This window comes from Chlamydotis macqueenii, chromosome 21, assembly GCF_036417535.1.
Source record: "Chlamydotis macqueenii isolate bChlMac1 chromosome 21, bChlMac1.mat, whole genome shotgun sequence".
Classification (NCBI taxonomy): domain Eukaryota; kingdom Metazoa; phylum Chordata; class Aves; order Otidiformes; family Otididae; genus Chlamydotis; species Chlamydotis macqueenii.
In genome coordinates this window covers 1,987,774-2,009,371 of record NC_141576.1, presented here as the reverse complement: position 1 = coordinate 2,009,371, position 21,598 = coordinate 1,987,774, and the positions used below count along the sequence as shown (strand labels likewise).

The 21,598-nt window shown below is 48.8% G+C and overlaps 2 protein-coding genes across 5 annotated transcripts; one reads left to right on the top strand and one right to left on the bottom strand.

Annotated features, from left to right (window-relative positions):
- Nucleotides 1–1,856: 1,856 nt before the first annotated feature.
- On the bottom strand, nucleotides 1,857–2,935 carry LOC104478047 (transcription factor HES-5). 2 transcript variants are annotated; one of them, XM_086764622.1, is made up of 3 exons: nucleotides 2,859–2,935; nucleotides 2,341–2,536; nucleotides 1,857–2,122 (listed from the first exon to the last, which is right to left on the bottom strand). In XM_086764622.1, the coding sequence occupies exons 1-3, from the start codon at nucleotides 2,922–2,924 to the stop codon at nucleotides 1,857–1,859; spliced, it is 528 nt and encodes a 175-aa protein (XP_086620748.1). In that variant the 5' UTR covers nucleotides 2,925–2,935. The 2 variants fall into 2 exon arrangements, with proteins under 2 accessions (XP_086620748.1, XP_086620749.1); XM_086764623.1 differs by having other exon boundaries at nucleotides 2,356–2,536.
- Nucleotides 2,936–4,212: 1,277 nt separating this feature from the next.
- Nucleotides 4,213–14,717, top strand: LOC104477881 (transcription factor HES-5-like). 3 transcript variants are annotated; one of them, XM_086764708.1, is made up of 4 exons: nucleotides 4,213–4,437; nucleotides 12,446–13,173; nucleotides 13,333–13,513; nucleotides 13,642–14,717. In XM_086764708.1, the coding sequence occupies exons 2-4, from the start codon at nucleotides 13,111–13,113 to the stop codon at nucleotides 13,881–13,883; spliced, it is 486 nt and encodes a 161-aa protein (XP_086620834.1). In that variant the 5' UTR covers nucleotides 4,213–4,437; nucleotides 12,446–13,110; the 3' UTR covers nucleotides 13,884–14,717. The 3 variants fall into 3 exon arrangements, with proteins under 3 accessions (XP_086620834.1, XP_086620836.1, XP_086620835.1); XM_086764710.1 differs by lacking the exon at nucleotides 4,213–4,437 and having other exon boundaries at nucleotides 12,357–12,546; XM_086764709.1 differs by lacking the exon at nucleotides 4,213–4,437 and having other exon boundaries at nucleotides 12,357–13,173.
- The last annotated feature ends 6,881 nt before the right edge of the window (nucleotides 14,718–21,598 follow it).

The following is a 21,598-nucleotide window of genomic DNA, read 5'->3' as shown; positions in this document are numbered from 1 at the left end:
TGTTACTGGGGAGAGTGCTGGGTCTTGGAGAGGCTGTTGGTATTTCAGTGTTCAAGGGTGGCTTTAGGGATCCCCTTCTTGTGCTTGTTTTCCTGCTTCCTCAAATACTTTCTGAATCCCTTTTTGCTTGTTCACCTCATCCATTCCCTCTTTGTATAGCTGTGTGGGAGAAGGACAAGCACATCCTTTACATCAGGTCCTCATATCACCAGCGTGCAGCTGACTTAATCCTCAGGAGACAGGAACCATGTGGCCTGTAGATAGAGGATATGCTAGACTTGTTTTCTGAATTGAGGCAGACTGAAAAAAAATTAAGGGAGGATCATCTAAAAGATACTTGGCAGAGAGACCATCTCTGCAACGGGCTGGACGGAAAAACGCTCAAAAGCCTGGTGGAGTGTGGCAGTTCCTCAGCTCAGAAGCACAGGCTTTGTTCCTGGCGTGTTTGGAGCCTTAGGTGGGTGTCAGAGAAAGAGAATAAAATGTTTGATGAAGAGAAGAGTATGGGGAAGCAAGTTAGGAGAAGAAATACTTTTTCAGTCTCTGTTTGCTGTCAAGTTTTAGATACTTTTAGCCATACATGGGCAGATTTCACTTCAGTAAAGAAAGCAATTCTGTTATTGCCTAACCGCGTTCATATTTACATGGCAGAAGGTGCTAAAATTAAAAGACAACAAAAACTAGTTCAGCGCACTGCATGTGGTTTCACAGAGGAGGGTGAGATCCCCAAGCAGGGTCAGGTGTCAAACTCTTTGGAAGTGATGAGTTTTGCATGTTGCTATCTCCTAAATGGCCAGAAAGTGTAAGACTGAACTTAGGTTGGTGGGTAAATTAATAGGGAACAGAGGGAAATTAAACTGGCTGTGAAGTTAGTGATTTGCTGAAGTCTGAATAGGTTGCTGTTAAATATCTGGGTCTACACCTCTCAGTATCTCACTTCAAAAATTAAAATGGAGGTGAAATTGATAACTTTTCCAGAGGCTGCTTCGTTGCAGGATCTGAAATCCTGTGCTGCCAAATGAATTTTACAAATATAAACTGCGTAGTGGAACAAAGGGCTCAGAAATATGACATCTCCTGACAGCTTCCCCACTGCAGGAGGAGTCTAGATGCAACACTAGTCCAGGAGCGTTAGCCACTTTAATAATTTCAAACCAAAGGATTCATGACTAAAAGCATTTTTATTGTATAGTACAATGAAGACATGAAAGCTGAACATCACACAGGATGAATACATCACAACTTTATAAAAGCTTTTTAAGCTCTTTAGCATGTTCAGAGGATGATTATAGAGTACTTATTGCCTCCCTTCCTCTCGGTTTTCCTTAAGGGATATCGCAGGCATGTCCTTTACAAAAGGCATCAATTATCCCTCCACTGGGAGTAGGCATACTGACATTAAAAGACTTTTTCCCTGGAGCTGTCTGTTATCATCATAGCATTCTGCAGGAAGGTAAACTAAAAATAGCGTAGGAAACTTGGAAGGATCAGCATTTCTTAGTAACAACTTTCACTCGAAAGGTAAAGGCTGAATGCTCTTTGAGATACAAAATACATTCTGCAGAGCACTCCTGCTGTAGGAAGGTCAATACATCAGCTCTAAATCATGGCAGAACTTGGTCCCCTCTTTGGAGCCACCAGTAAAAGCAGCAAATTTGCTGCAAGATACACACACGCGTTCCTTCACTATGAAGGGAAACTACTCAGCGACCCTCATTTCTTGTGACAGAAAAACAGTAACTGCCCCCCTCCCACCTTTGGAAAGCAATGTTTCCTACTTTCAAGAGGAACTAGTAAATCACAGGTCCCTCTAGTTTTTGTAGCAAAACATAGGAATAAAGCGAAGTTCAGCAGGTCTACCAGGGTCTCCAGATGGTTGGAGCAGCAGCCGCAGTCTTCTGGGCAGGCTGCTTTCTGGCGAACAGGCAGGGTGAGAAAGGTGGGCTGCGCAGAGCAGGAGAGTACACAACATCTGCACCCATCTGGGCTTTGCAGAAATGCTTGATCAGCTGCACCTGAGCTTCCTTCTTGGGTTCATGGTAGGACAGAAAATGCATAGCTTCCTTGAGGCACCGCAGGTAGCCGCTGTTGAACTCCTGCTCTAGATTCTTGTGAATGAACACTAGAAAAGAAAGAAAGAAGCAAATGCAGTGGGTTAAGATCATGACCAAAACATGGGACAGTGGTGATTCATGCGTTAAGTGTCTTTCAGGAGCCCGAGTCCAGCAGCCTTGCTCAAGTGACTGGACCTGGTGTGTTATGGCCCCTGCGTGCTTCAGGGCCAGGGCTCTGCGTGCGGGCAAAGGCCCGGGGCAGTGGGCTTTCCGTGGGGCGCAGTGCGTGCTCTGCACTCACCTTGGTCCTGCAGCTGGCTCTGCTGCTTCAGGTAGCTGACAGCCACTTCCAGGACGTCGGCTTTCTCCAGCTTGGAGTTGGGCTGGTGTCTCTGAAACTCCTTCTCCAGGAGCATTTTCAGCTGCTCGATGCTGCTGTTAATCCGGTCACGGCGCATCTTCTCCACCACCGGCTTCCTCAGCTGCAAGAGAGGTGGAGCAGATTGTTAAGGATTTTCTGAGACCTGACCTAAATTCCCCTTCTGATGCACTGATACACATATGTTCAAAGGCACTTTCTTTTGGTAGGAGAGCTTTGTGGTGCAGCCTATCTGTTCCCCGCTCCATTTAATTTGTAAAAAGCTATATAGTCTCCTTTATCACTCTTCTAACCCATTTACATTCCCCCAGACTGCTTTCTCCCTCCTTGTCTCATCTTTCCCCACGCAGTATTTATTTGATAGAGGCAGCCCATTGCATAGAGCCCAGACCAGCCTCTCCAACTCCGTCAGGGGCTCTACTTACTTTATTCTTTTCTTTTGGCAGCAGTTTCTCCTCCACGTGGATCATGAGAGCATTACTGGGAGCCATTCTTAGTGCTCTCAGTGCTGGGCACGGACCCCACGTCGGGCTGCTGTGCTGAGCGCAAGGCTGTGCTTTGGCAGTCACCGGCTGCCGCTATTTATACACCAGGGAGCTTCAGCAGATACGTGAGTCTGGGGATCGCTGGTGTTTCCCACAGCCATTCCGCCAATCCAGGCGCACAGCTGAACAATAGAGGAAGCATCTATTAGTGCATGGTAGATTGATCGCAAATGCCCTGGAGAGAATAACCTTCTGCCCACGTTGGCTGGTGGAGGGTGCAGCATGGCTCCTTGGGGCTGCCCAGGATCTGGGAAAGCGCTGACCCTCCAGCTGGTTCTCTGGGATCAATGGCATTCCTGAGCCCCTGCATGTGCCAGGCACATTTGTGGCGTGGAGGAGGCACGCTTTTGGGGGAAGGCGGGAAAAGAAGGGGAGCACTCTTAGGGTCAAAATCAACAGCACCAAGGACATCTCTGCTCTTTTTAGAGAGGGCATTTCACGGCCAGCCTCCCAGGTGCCAGCGTGGGCGCGTTTGTGCTTGGCCATGCAGTCATTATGCTTCCAACGGCTGGGCCAGAGTGTTATCCCTGTGAAAGGACACGTTTGTCTGCATGATGCTTCTAAGTGCTGTGGAGAATCTACCATCGGGATACTGGCTGGAGAGGGTGAATAAACAGGGAATGGGGAGCAAGTGGAGATGGTAACCTCTGTTTTTCTCCTCACACACCGAGGACTGTGAGTTCGTTGGATCAGCATTCCCATTGCCTTCAAGGACAGCCGCACACCTCCTAGCAGAACTGGGCCCATGCGTAGTCACCCCTGTAGCTCTTTCTTTTCCCTTTTCTGCTCTCTGTCATACAGACATTTACAAGAATGATGGTTAAGATAGGCTGAAGAATACCAGCAGATTCAACCCAGAAGCCCTAGGCCTTGGGAAGGCAGAGGCAGGTCATGAATGGGATTTAGTAGCTGAGACCCATCTTCGGATGCTGCTCCTTGCCTGGGGTTTCTGGTGCACTCTGTTCCCATCTGACCAAGGGGCATCACGCTGCCCCGGTGTGGGCTGGACCTGCCGCAGCTGGCAGAACGTGATATCTCAGAGATGACGTTAATTACCTCCCAGTGTAACCTTTAGCATGTCATCCCCACTCCATTTTCTTATCTGGAAAATGGGGCTGGTGCTGCTTGCTTGTATTTGCATGAAAATTTCAACAAAAATTAAGCAAACATTGTTTCTTTTGTGCTAAAGGCGAGAAAAATAATAAAGCTGTGTGGATGCTTTAGGTCAGTTTTGATTTTGTTTTAGGAGAAAAGTCTCCGCCTGGATGAGTCCTTGAGGCAGCACCGAAAATAACCCAGAACCTACCTGAGAAAAGGTGTGCTGTGTCCTGCCATCCGAGGGTCTAGCCCGTCGTGCCCGAGGCAGAGGAGCGCTTGTCTTTTCCGAGCGCACCGCTTGTGCACAGGAGCGTGGCTGAGAACCGGGAAATGGAAACGGTGGAGGGAAGTGTGCAGTGAGGTAAGAAAGCCAAAGACAATTTCTTACTTGGAAATCCTGAAGTGAAGCCTGAGTTTAAGGGGCAGTTGACAGGAAGGAGGGAAGTCTCACTGAAATAGCCAGCTTCATGGTTTTCATTGTGTGGGCCTGAATGGGCTTAGCCCTTTGTGAAGGGCAGATGTTCTCCTCGGAGCCCTTTATTCCCTGTGTTGTGGGAAAGCCAGGAGACAAGACATCTCATGAGCACTTTGAAGCACTCAAAGGATTATGATACAAAATAAGATGCAGCCCAGAGACGGTGCCCTAGCTTTCGCCAGCTAGAATAAGGTGTTGCCCTTTTTCCTGTGTTCTTTGGCTGGCCTTCCTCCAAAGGCCGATGTCCCGTGTGATCCCTTTCCTAGCGAGGGAGCGATGGCGGCAGGCCTCGAAGCGAAGAGCTGACAGGTAGGCATGTACCAAGCTGGCTGAAGAGACTCTTCAGTGTCAAAACCCATCTTTTTCCCAACTCCTGAGAAGCAGCCCTGACCTTTATTGCTGTATTATAACTGATAGCCAGATGGTCTTTTGGGAGTTGGATTCTCTCCCTTTAAATCATTCAGGCTCAAGCACCGTCACTAATGTCGTGAGTAGTTGCAAGGCACGCTTCCATTGTCCAAAGGAGAAATGGTATCAATAGGGGAAAAGTATGGGAAACGCAGAGAAATTCAAACCCACACGGCCTGGTGCTAATAACTCCTTTGTGGAGCCTGCACTCCTGTCCAGGCACGATGAACTTGCATGGCTTTTTCACCCAGTAAGGCTGAGAAGCACATGTTTCACCGTGCAGGCAGGGGTTTCTCGGAGGTCTGCATTCACCAGGAGAAGGGGGCAAGATGGGGCAAGGGGGCAGAGACACTGGTTCACACGTGGGGCGGCCAGCAGGAATATCGAGCTCGACTGCCGCACTGGCTGTCCCGTTTGGGGATACGGGTGAACACCCGCCAGAAGGAAGTGGAGAAGGAAAGGCTCCAGGTCTCTCCTCACTGTCTTGCAGAGGAGTTTTTCTTCCCATCTGTTGGGAGCCTGGCAGAGGTGGGACACCCCTTTGTCGCCTGGAGAGCAGGACCTTGCAGGATCCGTCCTGGGTGCAATCTCAAGTGGGTTTTTGTCTCTTCCTCAGGCCAGCCCATGGCTAGCGCTGCTGGAAAGGCTTCTTTACACAGGTAAAATGGAAGGCTTTTTAGGAGCACGCTAGCTCTGATCTCACTTTCACAGGTAGTGTGCTAGCGGCAGCATCACTGAGGAAAACAGGAGCAATGAGAACACCTTCCAGGGTCCCAGGTAGATCTGTGCTGACACATCTGCGTAGAAATTTTCTCTGAAGGCTCGATGAGACTCTTGGGTCTGTATGTTGTGCCACAGCCGTACCTTACTGTTGCTGGGTGGATGCATCCTAATGTTTAAGATCCCTAGATTTGAGCACCACACGTCCTTGCAGTGTGACCACTTCCCTTCATCATCCTCGTGCTCTCATGACTCAGGGTGCTTCACTGATACGACATTCTACACAGTAAATAGTTTAAAAAGTGGTTTGGCATGGGAGGCAGTAGATAAAGAAATCATCCCGCCAAACTTGCTGTTCGGGATTGGCTGCGTCTGCTCTCACAAGCCAAGCGTAGTTCTGCTGCCTGACCGACAGCGTGAAATCTGCCCCTTTCAGGGGAAGAGGTTACGTTGTTATTAGACCCATTGTTTAAAATATTCCATTAAATGTCATTAGCATGGCATTATCTTGCCTCCTTTAGACATTAGAACCCTGGCAAAAAGAGATCTTTTGTTACTGTAAAGTACGTTCTTCACAGGTTTAACTTTTTTAAATTAGGTTTTCTTCAGATGCAGAATGCTTCACATTCTGCCATTCCCAGGTGCGCAAGGGAAGGAGAGTGGACTTTGATCATTAAGAAACATATGAGACAATTTGATCTGCATTTTCAGGGTTGTTAGAGGCAAAAGCAATTTCTGTGGGTGACCCTGAAATAGTCATGCACCAGTGACACAGTCTTTCTACAGTGAGTATTCCAAATAATTAAAAATTAAGGAGAACTTATTATTTTTCTGCCCAGCTGAAATTCCCACAAGTCACCTCTCAGCATATTCAAGAGTGCACAAGAGGGATTTATTATTTCCTGGTATATTGACTCTGAAAGGTCTGGGGATTACAGCTGCTTTGCACATGAATGGCTGGAGTGTGTTGTACAAAAGGCATGGTCTGTGGGATAATGGGCTTGGATGTGGGAAAGCGCTGACCCTGGGGGAGAGCAGGCTGGTGCCTGATGGCAGGGATCAATTATGGCTCAAAGGAACACATTGCCCTGGGAGCAGGCTTTGCGGGAGCCACCCTGTTATGTGTTTACCACCCTCCTCCTTCAAAAACTCATGTAGAAAACCAAGGAATCTGTCCTGTCCCTCTGCTTTTCCCGGGGACTCGGCTGCACCTCGCTCTGTAGTTACGGCAGGCAGTGCTGAGTTAGTTATGATCTCAGCAACGACACCGTTCCCCATCCCAGCAACCCAGCAGCTCTCTCACACGTGCTACCAGATGGGTTTGAGTTTTGCTGCGGAGCACGCCGGATACCGGCGGCTTCAGTGGGAGCAGCCGCTCCCCAAGACTCCTCCAAAATACAGACCCCATCAGTCAGTCCCCTACTCAGCTCTGCCCAAGGATTTATTTATTTATTTATTTATTTTTAAACTTACCTTTTGATTATTGAGCATTTGGACTTTGTTTGGATTGAGATTGTTAATCCTCTCTCTTTATAGAATCATGAGGCTTGGACATGAGGTCTTACTAGAGGCCATGAGTGTGATGAGTCTCATGATAAGAATCACAAGACTTACCAAACAGTGCTGCCAAAGCGAAGGTATCCTGCAGAGAGAATACTTCAGAGGGGCAGGTTGAGAACTGGGAGCGTGGTTTGTGAGGCCCGACAACCACTTGCCGTCATTGACAAGACGGGAACGGCGTGTTCGTGGCAGATAGGAGGGCAGTCACCTCTCCCTACAGGAGCAGCAATTCATCCCGTCTGCGTGTGTCGGATATTTAATCACTCAGCTCTAGCTGGGGCCGTGGTGGAAAGGGGAGATAGCAGTCACTGACTTCCCTGGCGTCCCCTGAGCCTCATTTGATTGTTCCCTACCTTGGGAAGCAGTTTGTCACCTGAAGGTGATTCTCCTACGATCACCTGCAGCACGAGGTACTGGGGATCTGGGTGAAGTCCCCAGGAGCTGCCATCAGGGGACTGCAGACACCTTTTGGATACGACCGATGGTCAGCACACAACGCTGCGGCTGCAGATAGCGCTGCACGTGTTAGCTAAAGCAGCACGGCTCCTTTCTCGCTTTTAAGGCGCTGGTTTTATACAGGCCAAGTGTCTTGGGCCTGAAATTCCCTTATAAACTGTGAGAGTTCATGTAATTCAGGGCACACTGCATCCTCCCCTCCAAGCAGCTCCAAGCCCGGATAACCTGAACTGTTGGGAGGCAGCGGATCAAAATTAGGTGGTGCTGACAGATCTGCACAAGGGCTGAGGACAGCTGCAGCTTAAGATAGGGGGTTTGGTTTTGGTAGGTCCTCAGGAGCATGAATAAACAAGTTAAAACTCAGTTTACTTTCTAGAGATATCAAGTTAATTTCTGTTTAATAGATCATTAAGTATTTCCTGATCAAGGATTTGAGCGCATCTTCCTTTTCAGCCATTTCATGGGCTTGAACAGATTGTGTTAAACAACGTTTTCAAAAACCACCACTGAACTTGGGTACAAAGGAGAACTTTTCATCTGCTTATCAGGGTGGTGCATGACTGCGAGCGTGGTCCGGGCCGGTAATTCAAATTCTCCCACAAGCTTGGGAGCTGGCTCCTTTTCAGAGATGCCAAAGCTAATTAAAACAAAAGTGAGTGCTGAGCATCCTTGCAAACCAGATGTCTCAAATAGCCACTTGTCAATAGCAGCACTGCAACCGGTAGGCTACTTGAAATACTGAAATTGTGGTTCTCTCCTGTCTGCCTGATTTTTCTTCCTTTGTGGAACATTGCTAATAATACATCCTTATCTCACGGGGGAGGTTGCTGAGATTTCATTAGGTGGCATTTGTAAAGCACTTTGAAAATGCAAAGCCAGTGCATTATTCCTAGTCTTCTGGATGCTTTCCATGTTATTAAAATCAAGATTTCAGAAAGGCTTATCGGGGATCAAAACAGCATCCCAACCTTGAAAGGAAGCACGACTGTTAAACCATCAACTGTCGCCTCCCCCTCCAGCCAGATGTTAAGCCCTGAAGAACTGAAGTGGCACAGGGAATTACTTTCCCAAGTTCCCCCAGCTGGGCTGACAGCCCTTGATCAATGGGTTTCTCCGCAGCGAGTGCGATGCAGATGGTCTACCCAGAGCAAGGTTTCTGTGAAGTACAAAGGGAAGTCAAACACCATTTCTAATTCAGCTTGTAGCATGGCACACTTCCTTTATCCTCGGCCTGAATGCGGTGAATAGGGGAGCGGTGTGGGAACCTGGAGGGAGCTCCACACTCACACAGTCCGCGGGTCTGTAAGACACTCCTGTCCTCAGACCACATCTGCCTGTGACAGACAGAGGGGAAAAGAGTGACGGAACGAAAAATCAGATTATAAAAACTTCATGAAGGGAAAATAAACCCTGGGCAAAAGGAAAAAGGTGAAGGAAGCCACGCAGACCAACAGAAGTCGTGCCAGGCTCAAACAGGGGACTGCCCAGCAGCAGCGTGAGGGAGGGCTGGGAGGAGGTGACAGGGAAAGGAGCTGCAGGAGCAGAATCTTGCTCACCCACCAGTAAGGCCAAAGAAAATTGTCCCACTGGAGGTGACACAGGTGGTTTTGGCCCACACTAAGACTTCTGAGCCATGTATTCTCTTTGCCTCTTTAATTCCCCAGATTTATTTAATACGTCCCAGGAAACACAGAGCCTTGATTTTAGTCACGCTGCTTGTGAGCTACAGCGAACTGCTGCAGAAGCTCCTCCAGTCCTTCATTGCCCAGGCGTGTTAATGTGAATTGCTGTTTGCTGTAATTTAAATACAGGACCGATTTCCTCCTGCCGGCTTGGAGACCCTCTGCTGTAGGTGAGGTGCTGCCTGGGTTCAGCTTTGCCCAGAAAAATGACGTGGTTTTTCGGTAGTGCTGTCCATGGACTCTCGGGCAGGTCCAGAAGACCCTGCTACCAGGCGCCACTGGACAGCCAGCGCGTACCCCGGGGTGCTCCGTACCTCCGCCTTGCCCAGATGTTATGGCAACCACTGCAGCCTGTCACTCGTAATGGTCCAGGGCGCTGACTCCCAGCTCCACATGGCAGTTGGCGGGCTTTCCTCCAGCAAACTTGGAAATACCGCGCTTGGGAACAGAACCGACACGGGTCACCTTCAGGCTGCCATCACTGCAGATTTGCAAGGGGATTTTTGCCCCTCTTTGCTGCACGGTGTTAAGGGAAAAAGGTGACTCCTGTGGACCACGAGGATATCATGATGCTTTTTTTATGACCCATAGAGAGCTATAGGAGCTGGGCTTGACTTTTAAGAAAATTAGATCAGATTTTATACCAGTAATACTATGAGGAAGCTTTTATACTCATTAATAGTTGTAACATATTCCGTGTTGCTTGGATGAAAGAATTGGGAAACAATAGACCAGATTCTGGTATTGCTGTTTGGCAGGGTGAAAATTCAGGCTTAAATTTTGCTGATGAAGTTTTTGAAAAATCCCACTGTAGGTGTAGAGGTAATTTGTATTTACGCTAGTAAATACAGGAGGTACAAAAGCTGCAGTCCAGCCTACGTGGAGCCCAAAGCCTCTACTGACTTCAGAGAGGATCCAAGTACGGCCCTTAGGATTGGACCCGTTTTGTTTTTCACCTCAGGATGGTCTGTAGGACTCGGCGCTAATTGGGTCTCCTACCTTTTGCTGCCTTTCCCGTTCTCTGCTCAGCGGCATTGCTCTGCCCCTGCTCCCACGTTTAAACGACGTACTAACAGAAGGCTGGGGAAGTCTGTGTACCTCTGAGTTTCCCACACCCGTTCTTAACAATATTCATCCCTGTCACAAAGGAAGTGTGCCCGGCTACAAACCGCATTAGCAACGGTGCTTGCCTCTGCTTTGTGCTCAGTGGGAACTCCTGCTCCCAAAAGGCCATCTGGGCAGCGCGTACCAGGAGAGGCAACGGGAGCAACCAGCATCTCGCAAGACTTGGGAAAGCAGCAGAATCTTTAAGCCTTCCTAAAGAGCTAACATCCGGCAGAGATTCTGGGGGAAGGCCATTGCTAACGCCGTATTTCAAACATCTTGCCCAGACCCGGTATCTTGGGATCTGAATACGTTTTCTGTGCAATATTGTGTAGATGTGGAACCGCAATGGAAGGTGTGTAATTCAGAATTCATTCTCCTCAGTGCAAAGTCCACTGACTCTGCTAACTTTACAACAGGGAGGAATTTTTGTTATCGCTTTTCTTTAGGTTTTCCAACCACAGCACAAGCAGAGCGTCTATTTTGGGTAACTGGGCATCTAATTTGAGTAACTCTTGCAAGATGGTCAGCAATTGGCTGTTTTTTCCCCTCACAGACTGTGAAGCCAAAGAGAAAATAAAAAGCTATTTTAAAGATATGTTTTTATTTTAGATGCTCTAAAATTCATATGTGACACAGAGTGAGGAAGTGGGAGCCTAGGTGGATTTACCGCCTTGGGGAGATTTTGCTACGTTCACCTCACAACAATACCTTGAATATTGTAATTTTGATTACCACACACATTCTAAAGATCTGATTCTTTAGCATCCAGCCTGCTCAGTAGCAGGCTTTAGGGCAGTTTGGATCCTAATGGAGAAGCGATTTCAAGCACTGACCCCTTGATTGTGCCAAGCGCGCAACCACTATCGCAGTGCAAAGCATTGGCACAGCCATCTCCTGCTCCTTTCCACTTGGCTTTGGCCTGGCCAAACGCGGGCCAGCGGAGCTGTTCTGGAAATTTCTGTGGACCCTGCTGATCACGGGATTGGCATATTTCTTCTTCATGCAGCTGATTAACGAGCTCAAGAAGTGAGTTGCTACTCAGGAGTTTCTGTTTCAGAGAATCTCCCCAAGAGGGATGCACGGAGCAAAAGGTTTGTTTCAGAGGCGGCATTACATGGGCTCAAAGATAATCCACAAGCTTTGAGGAGAACATGTGAAATGGTGTCACAAAAGCTTTCCCACAACTTGACATAAAAGACTCGGAGCTCGACAGCTGCTGCTCTGTAGGAAAAGAAGGGAGCCCATTCAAAAGCAGCACAATAGGGATGGAGGGGCAGATCCTGGAAGAGGTCAGTTAAGCCTTACCTGGTCTTACAAGTCGTGAGTTGCAGAGGGAGAGAGAGGTGTGTCCGTGTCTCTGTGTATTCACATTAAATAGGTCCAGGGGACGCAGAAACCATCGCTGCCGTTCCCTCCTTCTCGCGTCCGTCTGAGGTTAGAGCTCGTAACAACCAGCAGTACTGGCTGGGGGGGGCAGGATAAATGCAGGCAGGTGTGGCTCAAGTTTTCCAACGTGAATCTCTGGCTGTGCATTTGTAGGATCCAAACAGCAAGACCGTTAACGCTCCCAGCTGCAGGCGCCTGTCGAGCAAAGACTGCATCTCAGTGTAGGAACTGCCCCAGCGGAGGGTGGGGAATCAGGAATTCCGTTTCTCGTAACTTCATGGGCTATGTTAATTTCTTCTGCGCTCGATTTTCCTTTGTGCATAGATTAAATGAAAATAATTGGAGTAAAACACATTTTGGGGAGGAAGTGAGAAAGGAGCACGTGAGACGGAACTGATCCCAAAACATCCTGAGATCCTTCTCCTTGCGGATTTGTCTTGCGGGTATTTGAAATAGAAACATAAAGTGCTTGTGGCACGGCTTGAGTGTTCTAACGGGGTCATAAGAGAACAAAGATGAAAGCAGAAAATGTTTTCAATAACTGTGTACTTACAATTAAATGTATTTATTTGCAGCAAGACAAACTGGGAAAGCTGTTTTCTGTTTCACATGGGCAAAACCAGTGTCACAGTCACCTGAGGGCGAACAACTGGCTCTGCCTTGCTGAGAAAGCAAGGTGAGTGGATTTAAAGAAATTCTGCTCTTTGTCTCAGAGAGCCAGCAAATGCTGGTGTGCGCCTGTGCGTTTGTGCACGGCCGAGCGTGTGCCTCCGTGCGTCCCCAGAGAGGAGCGCAGCCCCACGCAGCGGTTCGTTTCCCGCCATCCGCAGCTGACCTCCTCCGTCCTCCGTGCATGTGAACCCGGGGCTGCGTCTGGAATGCCATTGATCTGCGGCATTAGTCAGCAGCCTTTTCCCACTGAAGGCCAGCTCTTTCCCAGCTTCTGACGCGTAATTCTGATCCTAGCCTTTCACGTACCGCGCACTCCCCACCTGCTCATCTGGGAGAAGGTCATTATCCGCAGGCTATTCACCGGCAGCGGAGCATGCAAGAATGGATGCTTCTCCTATTGTGCTGCCTGTCTCCCTGATTGGCTGTGCAGTGTGGGAAACTCCGCCGAGCCGGAGACCCACAGACTCTCTGTGAGGTTGCACAGTATAAATATCAGGGAGAGGCAGCTTCCAGCAACACGTTTCCCCTGGACTTCCACTCCGAGACCTTCCTGCCTTTCCCAGGACAGATGGCTCCCAGCACTGTTTTCATGGAGCCCGACAACCTGCTGACACCAAAGGAGAAAAACAAAGTAAGTCCAGGCGCAGCAAGACTGTTCTCATAGCAGTTTGCACCAGCTGGGAAACTGGTCCACATTGCTCAGGACCAGTGATGGGCACCAAACAGTCCTGTGAAATGGCAGAGAGAAGATCCTTCTAATAATAGGGCTCTGTTCCTTTGCTTTTTACAGCTGAGGAAGCCGGTGGTGGAGAAGATGCGCCGTGACCGGATTAACAGCAGCATCGAGCAGCTGAAACTGCTCCTGGAGAAGGAGTTTCAGAGACACCAGCCCAACTCCAAGCTGGAGAAAGCCGACGTCCTGGAGATGACCGTCAGCTACCTGAAACAGCAGAGCCAGCTGCAGATGAGGAGTGAGTATTGAATTTTGTTTCAGTCTCTAGCTTCCTGCAAATCTATGACAATCTTACCAATCTCTAGCCACGAACAACTGCTCTAACCTACTCTTTCTCCCCCCTCCCTCTTCTCTTCCCTTCTCTAGCTGCAGGACCCTTCCATAAAAGCTCTCAGTTCGACTTCAGAGAGGGCTACTCTAGGTGTTTGCAAGAAGCTTTCCATTTCCTCTCTCTTCATAAAGTCCGAACTGACACACAGACCAAACTTTTAAGCCACTTCCAGAAGAGCCAGTCAGCTGCTACGGAGATCGCCTTTTCCCCTGGGAACGCCAGCACCCTGAAGCAAGCATCTCCGAAGGATGCCGGTACTCTCTGGAGGCCCTGGTAGTCAGGGGAGTCCTTACGTTGCCGCCCTGTGGTTTTCCAGTCCAGAGGAAGGATCTGACTGCATCTGATAGTCCAGCTCTGATCCTCTCTGCTGTAGGGAATTTTATTTCCCCCTGTATTTTATTTATGTCTGAAAAGAATGGCAAACTTTTGCCTTTGGTGGGATCCTTTGGCAACAGTTCAGGCGTTCTGCTGAGTGCTGTTCTAGCTGTGGGCGCTGGTGATAACGGTACGCAGCGTGCCGCCCAGTCGGGGGGCGAACTCCTCACGATGGAGGAGGGTGTTTTTGTAAATGTTGCGGTTGTGACAGACGGGAATTGCTGTAGGAGAGATTTCTCTCATATTGCTTGTAAGAGCCATCAGCTTTGCTCTGGCCTGACTGGCGACGCTGGTTTGCTCAGTCACTCCAGAGGGTGAATTTACTCCCTTTGGTTCCTGCACACTTGGTTAAAATCTGTTTGCCTGTAACCTGTGCAGCATCAAAGATGGGTTTTGCTTTGTTTCTGGATTTCCCCAGTGACCCTTTGATAGTCCTAGTACGTAAAGTGTGTCAGCTGAACAGAGCTAGGAAACTACGTGGAATATTTCTACTGTTTTGCTGCTTTTTTCGATTTAGAGAAAGAGTACGTTACTGCTTTATGTTAAAGAAAAAGGAGTAGCTAAAAGGCTTAATGGTCAATGTTATACATTTGGGGTGTATGCGATGCTTTTTCTAGCATTTTCATTATAATAATGATTTTTGTCTGTTTTGAGTGGTTGAATTCATGCTGGATAGTGTTTCTCCCAGTGCTGGGACAGCCCTGTGGCTCACGTGCATACTGTGTATGCGTCTCTGGGTTTGTAGAGAGCAATAAAATGCATTGTGTGCAACTTCTGTCTGAGTCCTCTCCCTCTGAGGGATGTGCAGCCTCTTGCGCCTCTGAAAAAGGCGAATATGTTCATCTGTCAAAGCGGTGGGAGTTTGTGTAAAGCAAAAGGAGCTCACATCTACTCTGTAACTTCTCGTGGCTCCCATCACGTGAGTACTGACACCCTGAACCCCAAGAAGTGCGCAAGTGCTACTGTCACCCAGATTCTCTCAGCTGAATCAAACGGAGCATTTCCTCAGTCACTGCCCCTCCCAGCCACACAGAACCCGCTCCTCTGAGTAACAAGCCTTACACTCGGCCACCTGGCCTCCCTGCAGGCACCTGAGTCCTTTCACACAGGTTTTTCACCTGGTACTGAGAGGAAACAGGCTCAGTCGTGGCAGTGCTTTGTATCCTCTAGTGCCTCCCCACAATTTCTTCTCTGAGAGCTCAGAAGGGCAAATAAACCATCCCCCAAAGGCCCTGGGGAGAGCCGTGCTGCGTGCAGAGCGGTGGTGAGGTCCTGCAGACGCGGACGGGTGAGTGCTACCCTGCCCAGGACACACAAACCGGGTGAGGCCTTTTGTTGCTGTTGTGCCTACCTGAATTAGGACTCCTCCAGCGTCCCCCCTCAGAGTTCGGGAGGCGTGCCTGAGCCAGCAGTACCTTGCATCCCTCAGATGCGTCCACAGACCAGGGAAATCACCTACCGCTCAGTGCTAATTCCCTTGTTGTGACAATAAACTGATGACGATAACCAGCTAGGTGAAAAACATTCTATTTTGATAAAAGGAATGTGATCATTCTGCAATTGCCGTGTGATGTTATGGAATGTTTGGGCTGGAAATACATCATGCAGTTACATTAGCCAGCAGTCACACGCCGCTTGCTTCTGCAGATTTTCATTTGTCTTTTGTTGTGACGAGGAATGGCTTGTTCCGCCACGTTTTATCACTGATAGGTTTTTTATTGCTAAAAGGAATGCGGGCTCTGTGGTAGGAGCCACAGGTAGGTGACAGAGTCCCCAGACACGCTCTCGCTCTGGAGTTCTTGGCGGTAACGTTGTAAAGCGACAGGCATTTCGGGGCTGGAGATGCTGCTGTATGTGAATAGCACCAGTAACGAGGGCACGGTTTTGTTGTGTTACCCAGCAAGTGAACTGGCTTGGGACACAGAGACCTCGACGCCTGTAATCACCACCATTGCCAGAGAACACGGAAAAGCGGGGTTGTTCAAGTGTGTGCCTCACGTGATTCTGTCTGCTTCGTTTTAACCATCAGATACCAGGCATCAGCCGCTGCCAGAGACTTTATAAAATCTTTTCCACCTCCCAGTTTCTGTGTGTGACTCTGTAGTGGTTTGTACGCGGACAGACGCACAGGGCCACTTGAGGAAGCACAGAAATTATGTGGAGAGTTTATTTTTTTTTCCCAGCAGTACTGGAGTAGAATTCTTTTAACAGTCATCTCACTGACGCAAAGTGCTTCCCATCGCTTCTCTCACGAGTATCTGAACGGTGTTTGTAAAGGATAACTTAATCGGTTCCTTGATGCCGTAGAACTTAGGACTCTGCAGGTCTCTTGCTTCCATTTAAAGGTTTTTGCCCCCGCAAAATGCTACTCAACATAAAGGAGAGTCCTTTTTAAAAGCCACCACTGATGTATTGTTGACACACAATTATTTATTCTGGTTTGATGCTTCCTAAGGCTAGAGCTTTCAAAATAATCAAAGTTAGAAGGAACAAAGAGTTTTCTTTGTCTGATGCCTTCAATATCACTTACCTTTGAGTAATTTCATTTCCCTATGTGTACTAGGGAATATTACATTTATTTCTGGCTATGTTTTCCAAGCAGCTTACAGGGGTCTGTCGTGACCTTGCAGCAGAAAAAAAAACACTGGGAAAAAAGCCCACCAAAACAAGTAGGGAATGAAGCTTTTAAAAAGTGGACCGTAGACCACTACGCTATTGGAAACAGATTTGTAGTGCTATTTTTCCTTTTTCAAGGGGTGGAATTTGACATTGTCTGTGTTAATGGAAGTTCAGTGTTACCCACAGCACCTTTGTAGCTGGTGGATCCTGTTCTGGAAGGTGAACGTACAGCCTTCACGTGCTGTCCACGTGGTACGCTCGAACACAGGTAGGCTGCGTGCACCCTGCTTGGACCAGAGCCCGGCTGCAGAAGACTGTTCTTTCTTAAAGCGGTTAAGATCTGCAGCAAAATATTCTGCAGGTGCTGTCCCAGAGACACCGTGATTATACCACATAATCCAGGGTTAGATGGACGCTGAACTGAGGCAGATTCAGGTCTCCTAATCTGGGATCACAGCTTTGGACTGGAACCAGCCAGAGGGTTCAGACAGGTGCAGGTGGAACGGTGGCCCTGGTCCCTGCCAGCTTGGTGACCAAGCAAGGAGATGCACAAACAGGTGTTCATGAACAGACTTCCTGCTACTTAGTCTTGAACTAATCCCCTCCGATCCCCTGCCCAAGATCTAGGGTTACTTTCCCCCCTCCTCCTTCTCTCCTAACAACGAAGGCTTGGATTCTGGCCTCGACCGGGGCTCTGCCTTCCGCACCTTGCAATGCCCTTGCTGCGTGGAAGCTCCTGGGCAAGGGCACGTACGTGGATCTTCCCAAACCTGACACTGGAGTCTCCAGTTACAGGGCTGCTGCTGTCTTACCTCAGAAAGCAAATGCTCCTGTCACAGGGTGCACTGACTACAGTGTCATGTGAATTGCACAGCGTGGTTCAAATTAAAAAAAAAGCTCCATACTGTGGCCAATTGTGTGAGGGAACAGCGTGTGTGCTGGCCGGGAGGCGTGAAGATGTCAGCACAAATTAAGCAGGCTTGTACCCTCCCGCGCGGTTGACCTGGGGCAAGGAGGAAGTGGAGCACCGCAAGAGCTGGTGATTCAGATGGTCACTGAGAAAAACCCCACCAGAGCAGGAAAACCATCACCAATTTGGAACCGATTGTCTGCTCGCTCCAGGATGCCGCAGACCTCATTTGTCTCTGGTGCGTCTAACAGAGACATCTTCTGTGTCGCAGTTTCGCGAGGCCCGCCTGGGGAAATCGGAGTGCGCAATGCTGTGCTGGTGCTGCTGTGAAAGCAGGAGCGAAAAGAAAACCCGCCAAGACTGCCTGGCGATGTCAACCAAACCTGAAAGGAGGTTGCAGGAATATTACGTTGACGTGAGTGTGGGGAAAACAGGCGACGAGGCAGAGTCTCTGCAGTAATCACCTGGTCATTTACAAAGACCGTGCTGGCCCGAAGCTTTCCTCTTACTGTTGTTCAGTGTCGTCGTCTGGAGGAGGGATTTATTGTAGTGCTTGGGCAGCAATGGCTCCAAAGATGTTTTTGCGAAGAAATATCTGTCCTCTCACCCCATAGTTATTAGATGATCAGAAGAGAGAGAGATGTATCTAAAACAGCACAGGAACTTTGCTGTTTCTTTACTCCTGAGGCTGGAGAGGTGAGGCTTGGAGGAAGCGGTAACCTGTGGTTAGAGTTCTGGGGCCAGCACCGCAAAGGACATTTCAGCTTGTGTGTCCCGTTGACTTGAGAAACCAAGTTTGTCCCGCTGCCCACTGGAAAGACCCTTTAAAGGATGCCGCCAGGCAGTTGGGCCTGGGTGGGAACCCTTCGTTCCTGTGACTTCAGTCCTCGTTGGAAGAAGGCGCTGTAGATAAGATGGGAGCTCTGCGCAGTCATGCAGCGTCAGACTGGGATCGGCAAGCTACCAACTAAAAAATGTTTTTTTTTGAGTGCTTGCCATAGCAGCAGTGTGTTCAATGTCTGCAGCAAGTGTGTGTTTGATGGAGCCTGAAGAAACTTGCTAACGCGTAGATGCATCTTTTGGTCTGTTTTGGAGGTCGGAGCCTGATCTGTCACAAGGTGGCAGCATGGGAGAAGGAAAGACCTCAATTCTCATTCTGGAAAACATGGAATTTGAATGTTTCTTCTTTTCCTAAGTGTGTACTAAAGCTTCTCTGGTGCCTAATTGCCCACGAGTCTAAAATGAAATCAGATCTGCAGCAAAACACCTCTCAGTACAGGATTTTCCACTAGGCTAAAGTATTTTCTTCTGGCCAGTTACAGGTATTTGTCCACTCTTGGCTACTGATTAAGGTGCTCTGTTGCGGCTGGGGTGAGGGGTGTCAGAGGGGGCTAAAACGGAGGCTGTTCACCAGGGTCTCTGACTGGGACATACAAACGTGTGTTGTACAGAACTTGGCCCGGTGGCAGCTGCAAATGACAACAGAAGGACCGTGCGTGCGAGGCGGTCTCACCGTCCGACAGATTGCATGGGCTGGGGTAGGGCAGTATGTGTGTGGAGAACCCTTCACGTCTGAAAGCTCGGCAGGTTATGCATCTTGTTTCTTCCTGGAGTTCATAAGCCCTGTTTCAGGAGTGAAAGCTCTGGATGATCGGGAGTTCCTTTAAAAAAATTACAGATCTTGTTTTGAGGACAATTTCACTCTTACCTAACAGTAAATATGTTGTTTACTTGTGCAGGTGGAGAAAAAGAAGGTCTGGTGCAGGGCTCCGCAGGCGATTCTGTTCCTTTGAAAAGAACTGAAAAGTCATCACAGCTCTGCAGCTGCTGCAGAAAGTGTGGAACCGCAGGTAGGAGCGGGTGTGCGTTGCGGCTGAAGTTGCTGTCCTGATTTGAAATGGGGGAGCCAGCTGTAGCTGAATCGTCACCTGATGATGGGATAAATGATAGTCCCACAGCAAGTGGTCCCTCTGCTGCCAGCACTGGCTCTCAGAGGCGGAATGCGTGTAAAGCTGTGTCCCGTCCCTGCCGCTGGTGGTCACAAACCCAGTGTGCAGCTGCTGCCAGCAGCAACGTGCAACGTGACGATCAGACGCCAGACAGTCCAGCAGAATGCCTGGACAGTGGGATGATTGATTGTACCACACGACAATAACCAGCTGTGCTGGAAAATTTTTACTTACAGACTGAAGATGTTTGAAGCTGAATCTGGTCAGGACCGGGATCTTCTGGAAAGGTGTTACCACCTCCGCTCCCAACTTTGAATTGGCAATTGTGTTAAACTGAGATGGAAGGGAAGCTTGCAGGTGGCTCTGGTGTCAGATGGAAACCTAACGCCACGCGGTGAGCTAAGTGCACAGGAACAGACCCTGCTTAACAAGGCACGGTCTTCATTTGAAAGTCTCTGCATTTATCTCTTTGTAGATGTTCACTCACTGGTGGGTTAACGTCGGTGAAACCCCGCTGCTGCCCCTGTCCTCAGCTGGAGTTGTTTCTCACGTACGGTAGCGCATCTCCTCCTCTGTGCACCTTGTCCGTGCCGTTATGGAGAAGTAGCACAGTGGTGGGTAGGGAGTGCCGTCTCCTAGCTGTTTGGAGTCGATCGCTTTGCTCTTGTTTATCGAGGTCATGCGGAGCTGGTGCGGTGTCGGGGGCTGTACCTGGAGAGGGGAGGGTGGACGCAGTAGGGGTGGGATGGCAGGGCGTGCGTGGGGCTGTGAAGGGAGGCTGCAGCTTATGCTCTTGGGTTGTGCTGGCACAGACGCAGAGCGGCAGATGGGAAGAGTCTTCTGCAGGTGGGAGACGTAACAAACTTAGGTGAAAAAATAAAGTAACATCCATGTGCTGTAATAATAACTTGAAATGGAAGCTCCCAGGCACATTTTAATTATCCCTTTAGCAGCTGCATGTGCCAGAACTCCTAATGGCACATCTCCAGAGCTTAATGATTTTACGGAGTAATTAAATTGCCAGCCGCGTGAACCTCCTCCACCTGACCTCTGCACGCCCATGTGCCGTTTCCCTTGCCTGGCACAGGCGTACTGTTGTCACTCCCTGAGCTCCCTCAGCAATCTAGCGTGAAGCAGTTTCGTAGGCCCTCCGCTGAGAGTGCAGTGAAACGTAAAACAATGCAATTCTCAGGGCCAGAACTGTCCCGTGAATGTGGTCACGAAGAGCAATAACTAGCACGAGACTGTCCCGTAACCAGTCATCTAATGTTAAAACAAATAAAAATCCTTCCAGTAGGAAACAGTAGTCAAATGATCTTTCTACGAACATCAATTTGAGATGTGATTAGAAAGGTGAACCTCACTTAATGGGCAGAACACAACTTGGACAGCATCTCGTGCTAAGGAGGCTTGTAGATCATGTCAGCTTTTGTACAGACAAAGAGCAATTTAGAAGAATAAGTTCCCCAGCCTATTGCACGCGTAATCCCGTCAGGGGCAAACGCAGACCTGGTCTGTACGGCGGTCAGTTTTAACAAGGCATGAGACAGGAGCGTTTGGTTAATTCAAGAGCAAAAACTCTTTTAAAGCGAATAAAAACCAGAATGGAGCATCATTAGGCTTGTCTTCGACAGCCAGTTGCAAATGTCTTAAAGCACTGTTGTTACGCAGAACTTAAGTCTTTGGAATTCTCCCAGACATGGATGTGTCGGCCTCCTGCCCCTCTCATGATGGTAGGCAGAAAATAATAGAATTGGCATGAATATTGTCTTTTTTTTTTTTTTCTTTAAAAAAAAGGGGCCCTCAGAGCCTGTTAGTGCACTCTCCTCTTCCCCATTTCTTCATTGTCGGTTTTTAGTGTAGACTGATTTCACTGCAGCAGGTACAATTCATATAAAAATCGGGAGGGTTTCCCTGGGTGGTTTAGCCAGCTCTTCCCGTCAAAGGGCCACGCTCCTTCAGTGGCTCGTCTCTTGTGGGAAAGGTGCTTCCGTTAAGTGATTTTAATTTCCTTCCCTGTTGTTTAGGTAATCAAGTCTTTGCTACTGTGCTAACGAAATCTGTGAAGCAAATGAACAGTGTGATTGGGCACTTTGTCAGCTAAGCAGTAGGAGTTACCATCTTGCTTTCCAGTGATTT

What these genes read in the sequence shown, in the direction of transcription:
- LOC104478047 (XM_086764622.1), bottom strand. Translation starts at nt 2,924, where the DNA reads ATGGCTCCCAGTAATGCTCTCATGATCCACGTGGAGGAGAAACTGCTG. An exon ending in TGCCAAAAGAAAAGAATAAA is followed by an intron (nt 2,537 to 2,858) that starts GTAAGTAGAGCC and finishes CCTCTCTTGCAG; the next exon opens with CTGAGGAAGCCGGTGGTGGA. An exon ending in CCAAGGTGAGTGCAGAGCAC is followed by an intron (nt 2,123 to 2,340) that starts GCACTGCGCCCC and finishes TTTCTTTTCTAG; the next exon opens with TGTTCATTCACAAGAATCTA.
- LOC104477881 (XM_086764708.1), top strand. Translation starts at nt 13,111, where the DNA reads ATGGCTCCCAGCACTGTTTTCATGGAGCCCGACAACCTGCTGACACCA. An exon ending in CACCAAAGGAGAAAAACAAA is followed by an intron (nt 13,174 to 13,332) that starts GTAAGTCCAGGC and finishes TGCTTTTTACAG; the next exon opens with CTGAGGAAGCCGGTGGTGGA. An exon ending in GAGCCAGCTGCAGATGAGGA is followed by an intron (nt 13,514 to 13,641) that starts GTGAGTATTGAA and finishes TCCCTTCTCTAG; the next exon opens with CTGCAGGACCCTTCCATAAA.